This window comes from Dermochelys coriacea, chromosome 7 (genome assembly GCF_009764565.3).
Source record: "Dermochelys coriacea isolate rDerCor1 chromosome 7, rDerCor1.pri.v4, whole genome shotgun sequence".
Lineage (NCBI taxonomy): Eukaryota > Metazoa > Chordata > Testudines > Dermochelyidae > Dermochelys > Dermochelys coriacea.
Genome location: NC_050074.1, coordinates 41,676,350 through 41,699,445, shown reverse-complemented (window position 1 = coordinate 41,699,445; position 23,096 = coordinate 41,676,350). Strand labels below are relative to the sequence as shown.

At 40.2% G+C, this 23,096-nt stretch overlaps 2 protein-coding genes and 1 long non-coding RNA gene across 7 annotated transcripts in view; 1 reads left to right on the top strand and 2 right to left on the bottom strand.

Moving 5' to 3' along the window:
* IPPK (inositol-pentakisphosphate 2-kinase) overlaps positions 1–5,115 on the top strand; it is a 108,083-nt gene extending 102,968 nt beyond the window's left edge. For all 4 annotated transcript variants that reach the window (XM_038410690.2, XM_038410693.2, XM_043518842.1 and 1 more), the window contains 3 exons: positions 117–219; positions 1,092–1,171; positions 2,964–5,115. In XM_038410690.2, coding sequence (XP_038266618.1) covers positions 117–219; positions 1,092–1,171; positions 2,964–3,189 — 409 coding nt within the window. In that variant the 3' untranslated portion in view covers positions 3,190–5,115. The remainder of the gene's footprint in view (positions 1–116; positions 220–1,091; positions 1,172–2,963) is intronic.
* Positions 1,349–1,628, bottom strand: LOC122461039. Its single transcript, XR_006282729.1, has 2 exons — positions 1,495–1,628; positions 1,349–1,405 (listed from the first exon to the last, which is right to left on the bottom strand). It is a non-coding gene; the product is annotated as an uncharacterized LOC122461039 (long non-coding RNA).
* The window catches only part of LOC119859060 (centromere protein P), a 327,648-nt gene continuing 307,871 nt past the window's right edge, over positions 3,320–23,096 (bottom strand). For both annotated transcript variants that reach the window (XM_038410702.2, XM_038410701.2), the window contains 3 exons: positions 10,883–10,962; positions 8,368–8,459; positions 3,320–6,922 (listed from right to left, as the gene is read on the bottom strand). In XM_038410702.2, the coding sequence (XP_038266630.1) occupies positions 6,801–6,922; positions 8,368–8,459; positions 10,883–10,962 (294 nt within the window). In that variant the 3' untranslated portion in view covers positions 3,320–6,800. The remainder of the gene's footprint in view (positions 6,923–8,367; positions 8,460–10,882; positions 10,963–23,096) is intronic.

Sequence of the window (23,096 nt, the reverse complement as noted above, 5' to 3'; positions counted from 1 at the left end):
TGTACGTTTACTAAAGGTTTACCCTCACCTGATGAAAACACCTTTTTGAAAGGTTTGGGTCAGAAAAGATTGGAACTGGATCAGTTTAACTTCTTCCTATTTTTTGTACTTATTAGAAGTACATCACAGATAGATGGACCTTACAATGAAGCATTTTATGAGAAACTTCTAGATCTTTCAACTGAAGATGATGGAACAGAAGCATTTGCATTTACAAAGGTACCTTGCTTCAGTGTTCGTGCTAAAGCTGACTTTATTCTGTCAGCTTCCATAAAGTATGCCATATATCATTAAGCTTGGCAGAATTTGATTTCTATTTTTTATAATTTTGATGTATAATTGATTTTTTTAAAGCATTTTTAACTATTTAAACTTTCACAGTTGTGGAAAATTTTGGGGAGGCTAGATGCTTAATGACAGAAAAGGCCCTTCAAAAAGTTAGATTTATAACCATTAAAACAACTTGTCAACAGCAAGTAAATAAATAACCTTAATTCAAGCAGCATTTTTCTTCCTTTACTTGTCTGTAAATTTCAGTTATTGTCAATGAAAATATTTTTCATCGGTATGTGTTTACAGTGAAAATGACTACTGATAATCTAATCCTTCCAAGTTTATGTATACTGTAACAATCAATGAGAGAGAAAATCCAGGCAGATGCTGAACAGTTAAAATTCCCACTGAAGTGTTCATCCCCTTTGAAAATCAGCTTACTACCACTTTTTAACTAAACAAAGGTGCTAACTATTCAAACATTCTTACTCCTTTCTAAATCACATGGTACATTTAAATGAATAGCTATTTCATATTAGTTGACCTAGTATATAGAATAAATATGTACTCATGCAAAGCAGTCTGTGTGAAGAGTTAACCATTTGTAACATGACACAGAAAAAATGTTAGTGAATACATAAAGTCTGTGATGGCATCAATATAATCTCCTCAACACCTGAAGTGATTATTACTTTACATTTTCATTGTGCATGCTTAGATAATGTACTTTGGCTTTGCATCTGTGACTGAGTTCAGAAATACTTGTACAAGTGCTCTTATTATGGAGATAACCTATCCTGTTTTTTACTTATGTGTAGGTTCAGCAGTACAGAGTAGCAATGACAGCTAAGGACTGCTCCATCATGATTTCCCTTTCACCTTATCTACAGGATGAATGGTAAGGGATTCTGAAAGACAGTTCATTCAGACAGCCAAGAAAAAAACTTTCTATAGTTGATTTGAGTCCAATAATCTTTAGGGTGTTTCACTGTTGGGTTGCCCATGTTGACAGTGGGAGTACTAATCATGAAGTTCTGATTAAAATATTTAAAATAGGAGGCTCAACTTTTTTTTAAACACTGAAACTACTTAGGGCTTGTATTCACTGCAACAGTTAGCTTGAGTTACTGCACTCTAGCAGTCAAGTGAGAGCAACTACACAGCAAAACAATACTGGAGCTGGACAGTGATTAGATTAACTGCTGATGAGTTTGTTGTAACTTGAACTGTTGCATTCCCACTGCATTACTAGCTCAAATATCCGCTTCAACCTATCTTCTCTGACAGGCTACCTAACTCTAGCTAGAGATTTTAATGTGGGCAACTCTCAAGTTATAATTTGAGCTAACTGTGCTATGATGCACTCTTAATTTGGAGGCTGAAATCTGTTTCAAAGTCCTAATGTTGATGATGTGCCTTTAAGGATAAACAAAAATGAATTATCTCAGTCACCATGGAAAAGAGTTATGTTCTCATTCTTTATTATTGCATATCTTTTGATTCCTTTCTGGATATTAGGATTTATTCAATGTCTTATCATTAGAGTAATAGACTATTGGATGGAAGACATACTTGGTAGTGGTTGGGTTTGTCCTCTGATTTGAAGTATACAGGAAAGCTGCTTTTGAAAATAGATAGAGCCAACTTAACCCTTTTAAGTGACTGACCTGAAGAGTTAAGTATCTTGCTCTCATTCTGTCAAAACTGGTCATTCATCAAGAGGTGCAACTTTTGTTGCAACTACACAGCTTTAGTAACTTAATATCCATGTTGACTTTTTTGTCAACACAACCCTAGTCATCTCCTCAGTGAAGTCAGAAACTAATTTTCCATGTGGATTTGTGCTGTTGGAGGATCAGCTCTGAAGAAGGTAATCTCTTTTCTTTAACCTATAATACTTGTTTAATTGTTGAGAAAATAAGATAGAAAATTCTCCCATCCAAACCTTTTACTTAGATTTTGTAGGTCACTTCAGGGAGTTATTTTCTAATATCATTGTTTTAAGATGAGTTCATAACACTTGAATGCTAGTTCTGATAGGCAGAAGGCAATTTTATTAATTCAGGCCAGGACAATAAGTTGAACAAAGCAAGTTTCATACAGAGGAAGAAAAGGCTATTACTTCAGTTTAGTATATAAAAAGGACATTTGTGAAGTGGCATTAACACTACCTACCTACTGTTATGTCTGTGCAGGTGATGGATGTTTCTAGCCGTAGAAGCTCTGTGCAGTACTTCTGACATACTTTTCATTTATACAAGCAGCTCTTACTGCCAAAACCGCCAGTTGAGATTAATTCATTTAGCAGTGCTAGTGGTAGAGCAATTTAGGGAGGTTTGGTTTCGATTGGTATGGAAACTACCAGGAAAAGGATTGGCATGTGTAAAGAAATGGCTTATTCATTCCTGTTCCCACATAATTTTGGACTGGAAAAACTATACCTGAGTTAAGAATGAACCATGGCTGCTTTTAAAAGCTACATCATTTGAAGTCCCATTTTTCTGGTTTACAATGCCTAATAAATATGGAGACGCTGGCAATGTACTGCATGGGATCTTTACATGTAAAACAGAGTTATTTGTGATAGAGCCTTAGATAGGCACTGGGCTTTGAATTTCCACTAAGGGTATAAGGTGTCTGTTTGCTTTAAACAAATTGTCTTGCAAGATTCCATTGGTCTTCTTTTTCAGCTCTGCTCAAAGGCCTGTGGTTCTGGCATCCAAATCCAGTTTCACCTTTTCCGTTTCTGTCCTGGACCTAGATCTTAAGCCATATGAAAGCATTCCACATCAGTACAAACTTGATGGCAAGATAGTAAACTATTATTTGAAGAATGTACAGGCCAAAGATGATCCAATGATGTCAAATCTGTTCAACGAGAATGAAGACTGCACATTAGTTCTCCATAAAGTGTAACTGTTTCCTTAAGGTTATGGTTGAAAGTGAAGGGTTAATGAAATGTAGTTACATTGATTTTCTATTATGTTCAGTGCATTTTTCAGCTGTGAATGTTTTTGCTTTAAGAAATATATTTTAATGGGTATGCCTTTCAAAGACATGGCATAGTACTAAAAAAACCCACCTTCCAATATATAAATTTAATCTGAAGGAATGTATTCAATATTACAGAACAGATGTGTGCCATGCCCTGCAATGACATGACAGATCAAGTCCATGTTCTTAAAATTGAATGACTACTATGTGAAGCACCGAATGAAACGTTCTCGATTAATTCTCATTTATTCTTAAGAATAATGAATTTTCAGATTCATTGCACTAATGCAGAAAGCCTGATCATTAACATGAGAATTACAGAATGGCCTTGTACCTTGTGCATTTTAACACTCAATATTTTAAAATAAAAGCAAACCAACCCCTGCACCTGCTGCATTGATTTAAAACCAAATTTAAAATTAAGCCGCACTGAGCACATTAAAAATGCACTAAACTTAATTCAAAATAAATTGCTGCCCATGTAATTTAATGTTAAAAAACAAAACACACTACTGTATTGTATAATTGCTCTTTGGTGCTGGCTAGGTAGAGCTTGCATGTTAATGCAAATCTATTTTAAGCAGAGAGTGAAATTGAGAACTCCAGACTTGTTTCCAGAAGTGTTACGATCAGTCTGAAAAAGCTTTCTGTAACAATTTTATAAATGTAAGTAGAAATTCACAAAATGAGGGGTAATGGTTAGGAATTTTACTAGGTAAGCAGCCTTGATTTTTAATTATTTGCTGGTTGAACGTATCAGGCTTTGATCCTATGGTCCACACAGATCTAGTCCTGCTAAATTAGTGAATCAGGAACTAGCTCTTTCCTAATCAAATTGAGCTTTAGGAATTGTATACTTAATTTTTGTCCATATGATTTTGGACTGAAATCACATGCTTCTCAAATTTTTTGTGCATTAAATAGCAGCTAGCAAAGGCTGCTCTTGAATCAGGCTGTGACTGCAATGACATTTTTCTTGAGGAAAGGGTTGACGTATGGTATCTGCTTTATCTTGTGAAGTTTGTGACTGTAGGTTGTGACTTTTCCATGATGGTGGGTGTCGGTTAACTTTGTACCAACTTTTAGCAGTGGCTTTAGTTTGTGTGGTAACAAGTTAACACATTCTGCCAAGCTGGAGATGAGGTGCTATTCTCTGATTCTTGTGAAGTTTAAAAGTGAAACTGCTTCAACTAGGTCAACTGTCGAAAAGCTTTCTTTACATTTTTTTGGGGTTCTCATACCCTAAAAATGTACAAGGAGATGTTATTCAAGCCCATCTTGAAATGCTGCTATCTGTATACAGTAGGTATATACTGGTAATAAGTTTCAAAATATGGAGGTTGTCTTAACAAGGACTTGCCTCTCCTTATTAAGTAGTATAGTAGATTAATATTGGGAGCTTGAATCTAATACCCTTGTTTCATTGTATTTTATTTGAACTTCTTCAGAGTATTGTCTTTCATAAAAAATGGCACCATGTTCATTGGCAGGACCCAATGTACAATTCTGTGAAACCATGGACCGTTTAACAGTTGGGCCCAGAGTGGTGATATTCCTAATGAAAACTTATTTATACAGCAGTATTGCTTAACACTTAGAAGTGAACCATGTTACCTTGATCTGCTAAACCTACCACCAGTTAGCAATGTGCCTTTCTAGGGTGCAGTTGTTTGCTCTTTAGATTAGATTTGTTATATCCACAGCAGTCTGACCTAGTTGTTGATTTATTGCAGTCTGCTGTGGGGCTAGCTGCATTGTTGTAATAATACCACTCTCTGAGGAGGGGATTAAAAGAAAAGTCACAAAGGGGCTGGTCATTTTTAGTCAAAATGATGAAGTTATCTACAGGAAAAAAAACATACTGTGGTCAGGTTTATACTGTAATTTTCTACTCTTGGTGTATGTGCACCATAGTTCAGTTTCCATTTACATGCAGGAAGCATCTAACTGTAGTTTGCTGCCATATGTATTTTAAAGAGGAATCTTGCTGGCATAAAGAATCAAGATTGCACTAAAATAGTGAAATGGATATAGTGGTATTAGTTAGTTCTACCTGCTCAGCAGCAGAACCCCAAAACAACCTTTTCTATGTCTGAAAAAGAAGAAATTTGAAATAAATTGTAGTCTGTCAGCTACAGCTCCTACTGTTGCTCAACTGCATGCTTGTTCTGTGGGGGTAGGAAGACTGAATCAAGCCACCCACATTGATGCTTCGGTTCAGTTATTCCTTGCCAGAACAGAAGGGGATACTGTGAGTGACAAAATAATGATTGATATTTTCTGGTAATGACTGACAAGCTTACTGTTTTAAACCAGGCATGTCTAATCCAAGATCTACCAGCCTTACCCATGTGTGAATGTAAATGTGTGTACACTGCTTGCTCCATCAAAATGTACACCAGCTCATAGTTGTGTATGAATACTTGCAGAATCATGCACTTGAGTTTGCAAAAGAACTCTTCATTGAAACTACTTACCCAGAGTTCTACATTTACATAAATTATAGCCTTTTTGGCCCCCTGAATCCAGAAAAATACACCATTTTTAAAGTATTAGTGATTAATTTTGAGCTTGCCTGCCATCACTTTCCCAATGTTTAAAGGCCTCCAAAAGTAAAATGAGGTGGTCACTTAAGTATATGGAAAACTTTTAAAAGCCAGTGCAAAATTGACAGTTTTCCTTCCCCTAAAAATGTATTATGTTTTCCCCCTTTGAAAAATGCTAGACATTTACAAGTGAGCTAATACTGAGGTTGCAAGAAATGTCTTGAAACTGCTTCATATTTGTTCATGGAATGCATTGTGTAAAGTTGACAATATTCCTCAACTATTGTCTGCCAGCAGTAACCTATTTCAAGGATGATGCAAGCTTTCAGTGCTTTGAAACCAAACCATGTTAAACAGTAATGTGCAACACTTGGTGAAAGTAGTAGTGTCTATTCTACATCCACATTATACAAGAAGCAGCAGCTGTATTGTTTCACTAGCATTCACAAAATTGATTTCTAACCACCTGACTATTCTTCACAAACTTAAATTTGGCTGTATTGGTCATTTATTTCTGTAATTCTATCTTAATTGAGTAGCAGGAATATTTAAATACAACTTTATTCTTTCAGTGTCACTGTTCTCTCTATTTTAAAATCACTGTACTTTTTGTATAGAGCTGTGAAATGAAACTTCCACTTTATTGACTTGAATTTCACAGCATATGTTCCTGTAACCTGGTCTAGAAAATGTTAAGGACAGAAGAACCACTCTGGTACATTAATTCAGAAAGTTAAATTTATAATGAAATTCACTCTAATAATTTTATTTGGCATTTTTGTATTTAAATTGCTGTATTTATTTTTCATGTCATGACAATTTATATATAACGTGCCATAATTGTACAGATAGCATGTTTATGGGTATGGTTTTTAAATGGCAAATAACTTAATGTTTATATTCAATAAAATTATAGACTGCATAACTCAATATCATAATTAAAAGAATTTCCAAATTTCTACCAGTTATAAGTTTTGTAAGTAGTATTCATTTCTCTATGCCAACTGATTTGATCAGACTTTCAATGGAGGCCTCAATCCCCAGCAAAAGGAGCATGTTTCTGAAGCACTGGGGTCCGTTTTTCACAGCTGCTTTCTTATCCTGCATGGCTGCAAGAAAAGATTAAATACAATTAAGTCCTAACTACAGCAAATATACAAAGCATGAAACCTAGTTAAGACGACAGTATTGGGCTCATGTGACTAGACTTAGAGCAGTCCATAAACATTTAACACCTTGGCTAAGCAGCTTGAGTTAGGAAAAAGAGTAAGTTGCACACTTTGCCACTTAAAGCAAAGGCTTCAAACCCCTTATTCAAATGTGTAAATTAGTCTAACAGAGAAATAATTCAATCAACAAGATTAAGCTTGGAATAATTACGTCTCCAGGTGTTTGCCTCTGTCTTTAGAAAAACAGACTGGTAATTCTCAAGCTTTAGAACAGCAGTGGAATGTAAACTAAAAATCAGTTGGTTAATACCCTTACAAGAAAAAGGATAAAATCAAGGGATTCTGAACTTCTTGCTTTGCAGTAAGGGGCTACATCTGTATGTATTAATGAAACATGAAAATTAACAGAATAAACATTGCCTGTGGAAGCTTCAGCATCACCTCAAGCTTCCTAGAGACCCCTCCAGAGCCTGAAATAATAGTATTATGGTTTCTGGACAACTCTTTCCTCTACCAAAGGTGCTGCCATCACAAACAGATTTCAGGTATCTTCTACTGCTTTAGAAGAGGGGACCTGTTTAAGATCAGTCAATTTGGAAGCATGTACTATAACATATTAGAGTCACTGTTTTTATAAATCTAACTGCCTTTGACTGTTAGGTATTTATACAAAGTAGATCCATCAAATGTTTTTGGAATGTGTCTTCAATGAGACAGACTCCAGTGGCATATAAAATAGATAACAGGGTGCTTGTTTGACTGACACTTCCACCATGCCCATGCAACACACCAGAATGCCACTAAACTGAAATTTGGGATGAGAGTGGGCTTTTTAATTAGTTTTGCTCTAAGTTTCAGTTATTTGTTGGGGAAGTTAAAGCAGCACAGCAAGCTAGATGAACCCTTCCCCCTCAAAAAACCAACAATGTTGTTTCAATGCGCTTTGACAAAAATTTTTTTTGAAGGGGTCAGGCTGTGAAATGTTCAGACTCTAACAAAAGTTGTTCTTGGCCTGAGCGGTCATGACTTTCAAAAAGCATTACCATTACATACCAAGCACTTTTTTTTTTTTTTTTTTTTTTTTTTTAAACAGGGAACACTTAGTAGACATAGGTTTATGCCTATTGGGATGATAGACCAGTGTGTCAGTTTCAAAAACATTCCTAAATAAAATGCCAGCTTTCATTTCTGCAGCCTTTCCTACAAAATACTAGTCAAAATAGGTTCTGCTAGATCTGCCACACATCACAAGTCAGAGCAAAGTATGACATACTGTGTGTAACATGCTCTGTATTGTGGACCCAGAGTCCATAAATACCAGGACACAAACTATTTAAAGTCAGAAATAGGGAAAACACCTTTAAAATATACAACAAGCACATTACCTTGCGCTGGTATTCTAGGCAGAAGATCCAGGACAGGTACAACTCTCCCTTCTTCATCCACATATATTTTCCAAACAATCATTAACTCAAACCTGTATCATACATATAGGGAAGCACTTTAATGCACAAAAGTAGCTTGTATTTTTCTATGCCAAAGTTTTCTTCAATGCATAGTTTTTTTCCTGCAGAAAAAAACTTATCAGAAAGTTGCTGCAGTTATGTCTTTTGCCCACCAGGGGCCACTGTGGCACTAGACCAGAGCAGCTGCTTTGGGGCCATCCCTAGCTGTGATAGGGAAGAGAAGAGGCTGCCTTCCTGAAAGCAGTAGGGTCAGGTCGGGATATAGGGGGACAGACTAGGGCAGGGGCTGAATGGGAGTGGGTGCTGGGCCACATGGGGGTGGCTGAGTGGGAGCACAGACACACATGGGGACAGGGTTCAGGGGGTATAGTGACACATAGGAGGGTGGCTGAGTGGGTGTAGGGATACATGGGGACAGGCAGATGTGCCTGACTGAGTGGGAAAGGCTAGGGATCAGCCAGGGTGTGCATGGGTAAAGCTCCCTAACAATCCCTTCCATCCTCCAAAAAATCAAACAAACCACCCTGTTCCCTGTTTCTTCCAACCCTCCAGGTTCACTTTCATGCTTCCTCCCTCAGCTCCTCCATTGTGACTCCCTCAAATCTTTGCACTGCTTCTGAGGGGGGTGGGAAATACGGTTATGTATTGTACTTTAAATGCATTACTTAAAGTTCTGTATTTATATGTCTAGGAAGGAATCTATTTGACAATGATCATTTTTCATTGTCTGTATTGTAACAGGCATAGTTGCTGACAGATTTTGAAATAAATTACCAAAATAATTGAAACTGGTGTGGTTGTAGTGTGTTATTTTGACAAATAAAATATGCAGAATTTTACAATATGCACAGAATTTAATTTTTTGTCTCTGAATTCCCCCAGGACTAACTAATAAAGACGATTGGTAAATCTAAATGTAATAAGATTGGAGGACAGGGGAAATGATCACCTCCAACTTTGTGTAGTTCTGGTTTCCCTGTATAAGAAAGTTAGCAAATTAATGCCCTATCACTTTCATAAACTGAGGGAAAAACTATGTAACGGAGACCCTTTATTTCAAATAATCTTAGTAACAATTATTTATTTATTTTGCATTAGAAGTAATACACTCTAGACCCTATCAATTATTCACTATTACAAAAGCAAAATGTAATTCAAGCAGCTTACCCCTTGTACCGAGCAATAGTACATAATGAAATACTATCTTCCCCCACACATCACCCTGTACCTCAGACCCTTCTAACTCTTTGTGCATGAGGTGAAACAAATAGGCCCTGCAGCATGACATTGAAAACTGGCAAATCTGGACCACTCAGACCAGGGGCAGGAAGACATTGCTGAATCCCAGGCTCGTGTAGAGAATTACTGCCAACTGCCCCCGTCTGTTATATCAATAGGGATCAGGATCTCTCGTGATCACAGCTGTGGCAGGGTATCACAGGAGAGAACGAAGATGGAACAAAACTGCAACCTCTAATTTGAGAGGCTTCCAAGTTAAGGTATAGTGTGTGGCAGGGACATGTTTTTGATTTCAATCCTAGGGTCTCAAACCTTTCATTTTGGGTTGGTTTGTGGGTCAGACCCATAGTGGAAGGTACCTACTTCCTGGTTCTAGATTGATGTAATCAGCCTTGCAGGAATTTTGGACCAGATCATTAGAAATGTTACAAGAGCAGGTATTTTATGAGATTTCCAGTGTCTTGAGCTAAGATCTTAGGAGAACACCTTCGATTTTACCCAGCACCGAATCCAACTTTGAACTTGGGCTACAAAGAGATTTGGAACTGCTTCCTTGGCCCATCTTGACTCTTAGAGCTCTTAAATGTACAGATTTGGGGCCAAATTCTGCTCACCTTACTGACATGGCTCCATTGATTGAATTACTGTCATTAATGAGATGAGCAAGATTCAGCCCCTGGTTCACAAACAGTATTTGTAATGGCATATATTGCAACAGAGATGTTTTCAACTATAGCTGATTAGGATGAAGTCTAATATTAATATAATTTATTTAAAATGTAATTCAAAATCAGAAATTCTACTGGAGCCTCCTACTGTCTCTCTTTTATGTTGTACATTTTTCTAAAGGGCTCTATAAAGTAGCAACATATAGTTGTGGCCCAGAAAGGCCACAGTGAAATAGCTTGCACCACATGCTATTTGCTTCTTGTCTCCCAAGGTTTTTGTATGTGTTGCATCTATGAAAAGCATCACACAACCCCATGGTATACATTAGAGCGATAGGTGACTTTTCTTTAAAAAATAAACAATAATGTAATTCTGAAATTAAACTATCTTTCAGTGTATAAAGGTGAAACTGAAAAACAGTTATTGGTGGATTTATTTCCAGCCCTAGAGACCATTAACTCAAATTTCAGGTTTTGTTCAATTCTTCTTAAATACAGACATTAATAAGCATCTTGAAATGTCTTACCCAGAAAGTTCAGGGCTCCTTATAACCAGGTAATCTCCAGACGGTCCTTCAGGAAGTCTTACAATATCAGGATATTTGACCTGTTAATAAAAAGGGAAATAATAATATAACCAAGCAGTAAAGGTGGTAACTACACAAACTGGCTTCAGAATAAACTTCTTTTCCAGTTACGATTGATCTTAAGAACTATTAAAGACAAAGACTAAAAAGTTCTAAATTTATACTGAAGTGAATTGCAAAGCTCTAACAATGTTTAGACAAAATCAGATGTATGTAAGAGCAAAATGTTTATTAAATGTACAAAACAAAACCTTCATTAATATACTCAGTTTGTTAGACAGCATTGTGGCAAGTCCATCACAGCTCCTTTTTTTTTTTCCCCAGCAGTGATTCTCCAAAAGAATGAGAAAACAACAAAATGGGTTAATTTCCTCATTGGTTACTCAGATCATTTGTTGATTAAACATGTTTTAATGTTTCATCTTTTCTTAATACTTAACTTTTAAATGTGAGCATCAACACAATAAAATGTAAACAAACAGAATTTCTCTTCTAGAATGACTGGCCAAAACTGGAAGTGCTCTCTTTCCTAAAACATCTTAAATTGTGAACGGTAACATTCCAGAGTCAGACAAAATTTGCATTAAAAGAGGAGGTTATACTTAAAAGAGAACCTATAACTGGAGGTTCTTCATGATGTGTGGTCCCGATCTGTATTCCATTGAGGATTTACACCCTCGCACCATGCGTCTGGAGCCAGAGAATTTGAAAGTAGTGTCCATTAGTCTGCGCATGCGCCCTGGCTCACTTCAGGTTTCATCCAAGGTGAAAAAGGGCATCTCCAGTTCCTTTTCAACTGCAAATCCAACAGATTTGCAGCAGAGGGGAAGGAGGGCAGGAAGTAGAATATAGATAGGGACTACGTATCTTTAAGAACCTCCTGTTATAGGTTAGTAACATCCTCTTCTTCAAGGATGGTCCCTATTGTATTCTACTGAAGGTGATTAACAAGCAGTACCTAAGTCAGAGGAGAATGCAGGGATGAAGATGGATGGGTTGAGCAAAGGACAGCACTGAAGAAGGCAGCTGCTGCTGAGTCCTACACCAAGGCATAATGTGTAGCAATGGTGCATACTGATCTCTTTGTGGCTGCTCTACCTGTCCTAGAGGGGTACATCATGGAAGGAGACATATTCAAAGCCTGAGCGCTCTTAAAATGGGCCTATACCCCAGAGTGCGGAGGCAGACTAGATCATTGAGGTAGTGTAATGCACCCCAAAATCCACTTGGAGAGTGTGTGTGTACAGTGTGCCTGACATTTAATTCTTTCAGCTATTCTAACAAACAGTCTGGGGGATTTCCTGATTGGTCTTGTCCCATCGAGGGAGTGGAGTTGTCGTCCTTCTTCAGAGCTGTGCAGCTTTGGGAAGAAAACAAAGTGAATGGATTGATTAACATGAAAATGGGAGATGACCTTTGGAAAAAATTTGGGATGCGGGCATGAGGAGACTATCTGTATGGAAAGTCATGAAAAAAGAAACCCATCATGGCCCCAAGTTCACTGACCCGTCTCACCAAAGTGACAGCAATAAGGAAGGTGGCCTTTGTGGAAAGGAGGGATATAGGGCATGATGCCAGTGGGTCGAAGGGCCGTTTCATTAGTATGGCTAGAACTAGGTTGAGGTCCTACTGGGGAGTGATGGGTTGTATGGGTGGGAAGGTTCTGATGAGGCCTTTCCAAAATCTAGCAGTCAACAGGTGTGTAAAGATGGAATGTCCTTCCACGGGTGGGTGGGGTGTGTGTGAAAGGCACTAATTGCCACTAGGTGGATCTTGAGAGAGTTGAGGGAGAGACCTGATGTCTTCAATGACAGGAGGTAGGCCCAGGAGGAGGGGAATCTGCACTGCTTTTGGGGAAAGTCCCTTTTGTTGGACTCAGGATGTGAAGCATTTCCACTTGGCCCAGTAACAACACCTAGTGGATTCTTCCCTGCTGCTGGAGAGGATGTTTTGCATTTCTGAAGAATCATGGAATCATAGACTTTAAGGTCAGAAGGGACCATTATGATCGTCTAGTCTGATCTCCTGCATAATGCAGGCCAGAGAATCTCACCCACCCACTCCTGTAACAAACCCCTAACCTATGTCTGATCTATTGAAGTCCTCAAATCGTGGTTTAAAGACTTCAACGTGCAGAGAATCCTCCAGCAAGTGACCCGTACCCCATGTTGCAGAGGAAGGCAAAAATTCCTTCCTGACCCTAAATATGGTGATCAGCTAAACCTTGAGCATGTGGGCAAGACTCACTAGCCAGACACCCAGGAAATAATTCTATGTAGTAACTCAGATCCCACCCCATCTAACATCCCATCACAGGCCATTGGACATATCTACCGCTAATAGTTGTAGAGCAATTAATTGCCAAAATTAGGCTATCCTATATCATCCCCTCCATAAATTTATCAAGCTTAATCTTGAAGCCAGATATGTCTTTTGCCCCCACTGCTTCCCTTGGAAGGCCGTTCCAGAACTTCACTCCTTTGATGGTTAGAAACCTTCATCTAATTTCAAGTCTAAACTTCCTGATAGTCCGTTTATATCCATTTGTTCTTGTGTCCACATTGGTACTGAGCTTAAATAATTCTTCTCCCTCTGTGGTATTTATCCCTCTGATATATTTATAGATAGCAATCGTATCTCCCCTCAGCCTTCTTTTGGTTAGGCTAAACAAGCCAAGCTCTTTATACTGATCATTCCTCAGATCATCCTAGTAGCCCTTCTCTGTACCTGTTCAAGTTTGAATTCATCCTTCTTAAACATGGGAGACCAGAACTGCACACAATATTCCAGATGAGGTCTCACCAGTGCCTTGCATAACGGTACTAACACCTTATCGTTACTGGAAATACCTCACCTGATGCATTCCAAGACTGCATTAGCTTTTTTCACAGTCATATCACATTGGCAGCTTATAGTTATCCTGTGATCAACCAATACTCTGAGGTCCTTCTTCTCCTCTGTTACTTCCAAGTGATGAGTTCCCAGTTTATAACATATATTCTTTTATTAATCCCTAAATGCATGACCTTGCACTTTTCACTATTAAATTTCATCCTATTACTATTACTCCAGTTTACAAGGTCATCCAGATCTTCTTGTATGATATCTTGGTCCTTCTCTGTATTGGCAATACCTCCCAGCTTTGTGTCATCCGCAAAATTTATTAGCACATTCCCACTTTTTGTGCTAAGGTCAGTAATAATAAGATTGGTCCCCAAACCGATCCCTGGGGAACGCCACTAGTAACCTCCTTCCAGCCTGACAGTTCACCTTTCAATGTGACCCATTGTAGTCTCCCCTTTAACCAGTTCCTTATCCACCTTTCAATTTTCATATTGATCCCGATCCTTTCAGTTTAGCTAATAATTCTCCATGTAGAACCGTATCAAATGCCTTACTGAAATCAAGGTAAATTAGATCCACTGTTTCCTTTGTCTAAAAAAATCTGTTACCTTCTCAAAGAAGATCAGGTTGATTTGACATGATCTACTTTTTGTAAAACCGTGTTGTATTTTGTCCCAATTACCATTGACCTCAATGTTCTTAACTACTTTCTCCTTCAAAATTTTTTCCAAGACCTCGCATACTACAGATGTCAAACTAACAGGCCTGTAGTTACCCGGATCACCTTTTTTCCCTTTCTTAAAAATAGGAACTATGTTAGCAATTTTCCAGTCATACGGTACAACCCCTGAATTTACAGATTCATTAATGTTTTTTGCTAATGGGCTTGCAATTTCATGTGCCAATTCCTTTAATATTCTTGGATGAAGATTATCTGGGCCCCTTGATTTAGTCCCATTAAGCTGTTCAAATTTAGCTTCTACCTCGGATGTGGTAATATCTACCTTCATATCCTCATTCCCATTTGTCATCCTACCATAACCCCTGAGCTCCTCATTAAAGACTGAGGCAAAGTATTTGTTTAGATATTGGGCCATGCCTAGATTATCCTTAACCTCCACTCCATCTTCAGTGTTTAGTGGTCCCACTTCTTTATTTGTTTTCTTCTTACACGTCCATTCTAAAGAAGATGTCCATCCAAATACCACGCTTTGAGGTTAAGCGCTGGTGGATTGGGATGTCCGATCTTGACATCATGCTGTGTCAGTAGATTGGGAAAGATGGGAATGGGCGGACATACAAAGGAGATTGGGAAGTCAGAACTGTCTGGGCCAGTCGGAGGTGATCAGGATGAGACTTGCTCTGTCTCATCTGATCTTGTGGAGTACTCATGGTAGGAGTGGGAGAGGAAGGAAGGCATAGTCTGATCTAGTCTGACAAGGGGAGTTTGAGAGCATCGCCCTGAGAGTGGAGACGAAGACCACCCACTGGAGCAGCATGTGCTGCATTTGCAGTTGATGGGGAGGTGAAGAGGTCTCTGGTCAGAGTCCCCACTGGTCAAAGATGTCATGCACCGTGGAATCGTGGAGTTCCCACTTGTGGTCGATCACAAACTGTCTGCTCAGCAAGTCTGCAATCACATTCTGAATCCCCAGGAGATATGCTGCAGATAAGAGGACATAATGGGCAATGCACCAATTCCAGAGATTGATTGCTTCTAAATATAGAATGGTCGAGTTTGTGACCCCTTATTTGTTGATGTAGCAAACAGTGGTGGCGACGTTGTCCAACATAATAAGAACATGATGGGAACGGGTGAATGGGAGAAATGCTTGGCTTGCCTTCCTTACAGCCTGAAGTTCCAGAATGATGATGTGCATCCTGGATTCCTCAGGAGTCCATGTTCCCTGCATCATGTGATTGCCTCTGTGCTCTCCCCAGCCTACAAGGAACACATTGGTGATGATCGTCTTGTCCAGAGAGTAGGGGAGAATGGGAACCCCTATGCAGACCTGGCATGGGTCTGTCCACCAGTGGAGGTGAAAGAGTACCCGAGGGGAGGGGCTGTCAGCATGAGGTTTGCGTGAGTAAACCATCTGGAGCCACATCCGGACGCAGTGAAGATGGAGCCAAGCGAAGATGGTGACTTATGTGCATGGGGCCATGTGGCTAAGGAGGGATAGTCAAGTCCTGGCTGGGACAGATGGATTGCTGATTATGTGGTTTATGAGTTCTTGCAGAGCCTGGAACCTGTCTCGCAGTAGGTAGGCTCATGCTATGACTGAGTGGATGGAGGCCCCTATGAAGTCTAGGGATTGTGTCAGTTCCAAGGTTGATTTTTTGATGTTGATGCTGATTCCAAGGGAAGGAAGGTAACATGGAAGTTGGAGCTTGGACTTTGCATCTGGATTGTGCCACCTGGAGCCAGTCATCAAGATATGGGAATATGAGGCCCCCATAATGCCTGAGGTAAGCTGCCACGACAGAGAAAACCCTGGTGAAGACTTGGGGAGCAGCATTGAGTCCAAATGGAAGAACCCTGTACTGAAAATTGTGTGATCTGATTGTGAACCTCAGGAACCATGTGTGGGCCAAATGAATGTCCATGTGAAAGCAGCCATCTTGCATATCAAGAGCTGTAAACCACTTGCCTTCTTGCAATGATGGGATGATCACTGCTAGTGTGACCATACAAAACTTGGGCTTGCAGGTGAAGTGATTGAGAAGGTGGAGGTCCAGAATTGGCCTCCACCCGCCTTTCTTTTTGGGTATCAGGAAATAAGTTGAATAGAACCCTGTCCCTTGATATTCTGGAGGAACCTGCTCTATCACTCCTCTTTGTAGTAAGGAGTTCACCTCTTGAGTGAGAATGCTGGCATGAGAGTGATCCCGGAGGAGACATGGGGGGTGGGGCTATGGATGAGGTAGCATGCTGAACTCAACCATATAGACATGGTGGATGACATTTAGCACCCATTTGTTTGTTATTGCAACTCCAAGCTGGAAAAAAGAGTGCTAGATGATTCCCAAAGGGAGTGGGATGGTTGTATGGCAGTAGGCAAGGTGGTTGACAGTTCTCTAAAGTTTCTAAGAAATATCTTTTCTGCGGGAGCTGCATGTGGGAGGAGGAAGGCTGTGAAGGTGGACCCAGAAGGTGAGATCTTTGAATCTTTTGTCACTTCCATAGTGGTTTGTAAGGCATCTGATGGAAAAACTGGGATGTTCTGTAATGTATGGATGGCAAGTGGTAGAATTTACACTTTGGCACAGGTGTGTAAATATCCAAGGAACGAGGTGTAGCTCTTGCATCCTTGAGGGTATGGAGGAAATCACCTGTTTTCTGGTTTAAAAGCTCTGATTCATCAAAAGGGAGGTCTTCAATGGTATTTTGTTCTTCCCTGGGGAAACCAGGGGCATGGAGCCACAATTCCCATGGCAGAACTTTGCTCATAGCCATAGAACAAGATGAAATATCTGTCACATTGACAGCTGATTGAAGCAATGTCCTTGACACCAGTTTCCCTTCCTCTAAGATTGCCTGGAAGCGGGCCTGGTCTTGCTGTAGTAGTTTTTCAACAAATTCCTCCAGTTTGCTGTAATTCAGGAAATCATATTTGGCAACTAATGCCCAATCATTTGAAATCCTGAATCGAAGGCTGGCTGAGGAGAAGACCTTGTGACCCCCAAAATCCAACTGCTTGCCCTCCTTATCAGATGGAGTGGAGTGGAGTGTGGGTGTTGTCTGGACTGTTCCATTGCCCCCAGACCACAAGTGCATTGGGGGAGGGAGGTCATGTGAGAAAAGAAACTCCGACCCCTTAGCTAGTATGTGGTAGCATTTTTCTGACCTCTTGGGGATAGGCGTACATATGACTGCTGTATGCCATTGCCAAACTATTCTAGCTGGCTCGAGGATAGCATCGTTGATTGACAGAGCATCTCTACCTGGCGTTCATGAGTGAAGGCTGTCCAGGAGCTTATGCTGAGTGCCCTGGATCTCCTCCAAGGGAAGCTCTCTTGTCACTCTATATCTCCTGGAACTGGTGGAAGTCATTTGGGGAAGAGGAGGACGCTAAAGTCACTGTCGCATCTGGTGAGGATGATGGGAATCTGCTCCAGTGGTACCATCAGAACTCGACTGAGCAGCTCTTCTTCCATCATCGGCTCTGGGCATCTACTTGAACGTGCTTGAGATGGGGAGGCAGGAGAAGTTTCCCTCATGGAACCGGTGTATTCTGAAGGGCCTGGCTCCCCAATAGGGCCAGTATGATGGATCTTGAGTGTGCTGTAGTAGGCTGCACAGCAGGGGGGACCAGTGTCTCCATGGCTGCAGGACTGGAGGATATTGCCATGATGTAGCTGGCCTCTTTGGGTACTCGTAGTGGCAGTAGGGGATGGGCAGTCCCTGCCCCTCATCCGACTCCTGAAAAGATGAAAACTTGGACACCGGTTCCATTGGGGTACCATCGGAGCTGGTGGAAGTGTGTAGACTGTTGGAGCAGGGGGTGAGGGGTGCCTCATCTGTGGCATGTCCTGAGTGGGAGATGATATCTCCCAAGAAGTGGAAGGTCCCTGAAATTGTGGAGATCTCAGCTCTCCCAGGGCAAACACTTCCTGGGGATCTGGCACTTTTCCCTAGCTCCCTGGTGTTAAGAGTACTCTCTCTGTACCTGGAACCAGTATCAGATTGGTGGTCTTCCCCAGAGTGCACAAATCTTGTACTTTATGGGGTGCCAATGTTGATGGTGTATGCGGTTTGGTACCTGGTACCAGCAGATCCAGCGGCTTGTGCGGCCTCTTCTTGTGTTTGTGCACTTTATAGAGTGCACTCCCTCCCCATGACTGGAACTTATGGAAGGAGCATCCCCTTTCTGAGGTTTGGAAGAAGTCTTACGGCTATTCTTATGTGTATGCTTCCTTACCCATCAACATGGGCTCCATAGTGGTGGTACTGCTGGTGCCAGACTAGAAAATGGTAGGCAGAGGTACACTTCTGGTTGTCTGAGGCTAATATGCAGGTGAGTTTCCCTGATGTGGGTCCAAATGTCACATGGCAACTTCCATCAGATGCTTCCAGAGGAGAGAGCCCGACCTTCTCACATATAGCTGGGGAAGGACTGGCGACGGACTGGCAGATACTGCATCTGGGTGTAATGTTGGCTTCTCCCAAGGAGTAGAGACAGCGTTGATGTTCGTCGCTGACCATGAAGGAAGCGGGTAGGAGGCACAGATTTTAAAGTCTGCGGTCTTTGGCATAGTTTAGTACCCACATGTGGTACGGAGGTAGAAAGGAGATGGTGTTTATGAGAAAACAACCCCCCAAAGTCCCAATTCTACTCCTAAAAACTATGAAAAGCAGTAAAAACAACAAAAATACTATAAAACTAACTATATATAACTTTTCAAGGTGCATCACACGCAAGAGGACAGTAATAGTTCCGACCTGGCCCATGCAGTGGTGAGAAGGAACTGGAGACATTTCAGTCTGCCCCATCCTTTATCACCTCAGATGAAACCATGAGGCGAGCATGGTGCATGCGCTGACCAACTGACACTACTTTCAAATTCTCTGGCTCCGGACGCACAGTGTGCATGTTTAAATCCTCAGTGGAATACAATAGGGATCAAAGAAAAATAAAAGCATGCTTTTCGTCAAGTATTTATTTCTTCATATTTCTAAACATAATAATGGGCATCCATCATTGTGGTCTGGGTGCCTATCTTGTAAATTAAAACCACAACAGATGTGAAGAACTGCCCATAAATATATCCACCTCACTCATGCTATCCTCAACAACCTTTAGAGAGAAAAAAAGACAGGTTTTCCAGCATGTTTAGAGGATTAAAAAATCTGGGACCTGGTGGACCAAAGTGAGGAGTGAGTACTAAATCTTGTCCAGTTCCCTCTAGTTTATATTGAGGGTGCAACAGCTTGAGCACCTCGACTACTCTCAGTTGTGGCAGTATACCATGTGAAGAGAAAGAGGAAGGTGCATGAAAAGATGTAAAAGTAAGGCTAATGTGGGAAAAGGTGCAGCATCTCAAGCAGGGGAAGGATACTACCATGGGAGGAGCAAAGAGAGAGAAGACAGTAGGATGTGACAAAGGAAAAAGGATGTAACAAACTGATAAGTGGATGGGACAAAGCTATGCAGCTCTTTTACTGGCCACAGAAAGAGTTGTTAGCAATGTTGTTGTGGCCATATTGGTCCCAGGATATTACAGAAACAAGATGGGAGAGGTACTCTCTTTTTCACCAACAGAAGCTGGTCCAATAAGAGACCAGCTTTTGATCTACACTGCTCTTCTTCAAGTCTGGGAAAGGTACTCAGAGTGTCACAGCTAAATACAAAGTGGGAGAGACTGTTTAGTATAAGTAGTTAACATATTGTGACAGTCTACACCCCTATATTCACATCTTACACACTCTTGTAATAATCTTTATACAAAGTATGCCTTGTAAGGTATCATTTGAAAACTTACAATTTACTGGTCAATATTGTCCTGATACCATATGTGTGGCAACATTGTATGTGAAGTTATAACATTAATACATGTTCTAAACCCCACAGCCCTGCCCAAACAAAAATTGGCAAACAATTCTGTTCTAAACAAAGGAATGTGTACTCTGCTTAATTTCCATTAAAGCAGTAAACAAAGTAATTAAGCAGGAAGGGAAGACAAAGGGAATTCAAACCGCTGAAAACACCAGTAGGGAATATCTGCCACAGACACTTTGGATCCTGGGGTTCTCAGCTGGAAATATTTTTCAAGAGGGGGACAAAAACTATAAAAAGGAGGGAAAACATCGCAAGGCACCCCTCCCTTCCCTGCCCATTGCATTCACTTTGCATGAAGAGACAAAGGAATTTGGACTCTGGGAGATGGTTCCTGACCAGTGTTTGGCCAATAATCTGCTGGAGCATGTGGTAAAAAACTTTGCTTGTATGTAATAGAGTTTAAGTTAGGCATTAGTAAATATCTTATGACCATATCTGACTTTTATGCCTCATTAGTTGTACTCACTTAAAATCTCTTTGTAGTTAATAAAATTATTTTACTGCTTTATCTAATCCAGTGTGTTTAAATTGAAGTGTCTGAATAACTATTTGAGATAATAAACTGGCATATTATTCCCTTCAAGGTCTAACACATTTAAAGTATTTTTACTGTCTACAAGAGGGTTGGGCAGTACAAGACATACATTTCTTGGGAAAAATCCGGGACTGGGGGCAGTGTTGGGGTCACTCTGCAGTATGAACAAGGCTGGTCAGAGCCAGGTGTAACCCAAGTGTGTCTGGTATGCTGCAGTTACTCACACACACACACACACACACTCAGGATGTGGCTTGCTTGCTGGAAGGCTGTTTGTGAGTGGCCTACGTGCGAGCTACAAGGCATTGTAAGGCACTCAAGGTTGCAGATCTGGACTGTGCCTTGGTACATCACAAATATTCTAGGGGACTGTTCCAGGCGAAGTGGCCTGTTAACACCCCTGTAATCATAGAACAAAACAGGGAGGTTAGCGTTAAACCTAGACCATACCTGATCAGTGTTTGTCTAACCTGTTCTTAAAAACCTACAGCAATTCCAGAGCTTAACAACCTTTATAGTTAGAATGTTTTTCCTAACGTCTTACCTAAATATCTCTCTCACTACAGATTAAGCCCATTACTCTTTGTCCTACCTCCAGTGGACACAGAGTAAAATTGATCACAGCTCTCAAACATATTTGAGTCTTAAACATATTTGAAGACTTATCAGCTCCACTCTGTCTTCTTTTCCTGTGATTAAACATGCCCAGTTTTTTAACCTTTCCTCATTGTTCAGGTTTTCTAAACCTTTTACCATTTTTGGTGCTCTCCTCTGGACTCTCTCTCCAATTTGCCCACCTCTCTCCTAAAATGTGGAGCCCAGAACTGTACACAGTACTCCAGCTGAGGCCTCTTATTGGCATCTTGTTTGGAAGTAACAAAGGGTATAATTTTATGTTGCCAAATAATTTTTCTCAAGTGTTGGAGAGGCTTCTTTAGTAAATTATGGACATACGGAAACGTCACAGTGTGATCCTCTGATCTTGTGAGAAGTTCAGGTGGTTTGGATTAAAAACAGAATAGAAAGCATTAATATTTCATTAAGCATTAATATCTCAATAACCCCTCAATAGCATCTCTCCCCGCCACCACAGCCCTGGGGACTTGGGGCGGGGGGGGGGGGCGGAGAAGGGGAAGAGACATCTCTCCCCACCGCTGCCGCAGGGTTGGGGCGGGAGAGTTGTCTCCTATTCCCCATCTCACCCCACAAATGCCAAAATCTAAAGGAAAAGGGCCTATTTCTCACTTCAGTTATATCCATGTAACCCAACTGAGATCATAAAGGTTTGTCCGGTTATAAGTGAAAGTAGAACCTGGCCCAAAGACTCAAATCATGATTTATTTCATCCCCACTGGATGACTTCCTGGAGTGACAATGAGAAGGAAGCTGGAAGTGAAAATCCTACCACATCCATAATCAACCAAACAATGTCAAATGATAGCAATTTAGGAAAGAATAAACAGGAAATCTGCTAACACATAAGCCGCCATAGCAATTATGGATATAAAATGTGATTACCTAACCAAGGAGATTAAAAAGTAGAAAATTTGGTGGACAAATTAAAACAACTACATAAAAGGTAAGGAATACTTGTGGCACCTTAGAGACTAACAAATTTATTTGAGCATAAGCTTTCGTGAACTACAGCTCACTTCATCGGATGCATTCAGTGGACATAAAAGGTGTAACAGTAAATTTAAGTATGGGGGACTAAGAAGGGATGCCCATCCCCGCCATTTCTCTATAAAAATCTCTGTCTCAAATGTTAGAGTTGAATCCAGCTAAAGATCTTTTATGTAACTATTAAACAGACTGCATACACAGGAAAAAATATTTGAACTACCTTTGGTAATAGAGAGGGGTTCTTAGAATTTTGGATTTAAATTTGAAAGAATAAGTCAAAAATTAGCTTGAAAACAAAAAGATCTTAAATAAGAACAAATTGCTTATTTTCTCGGATATGGGAATGAGCACAAAAGTGAAGAAATGGAAAATATTTCCAATAAGTAATCAGTCACAAATACTAAATATTGAAGCAATATTTTTTCTAGCATTTAGGACACAATAAAATGCTAAACTACTACTTCTGGGATGCTGAAAGCACAACAAGTCTATTAGACAAGACAAAGCACATAGGGCTAGGATGCATGACAGTATGCACAGTTTCTTGTTTCACTGCACATTTGAAAGGACAAAATCAACTTGAAATCTACAT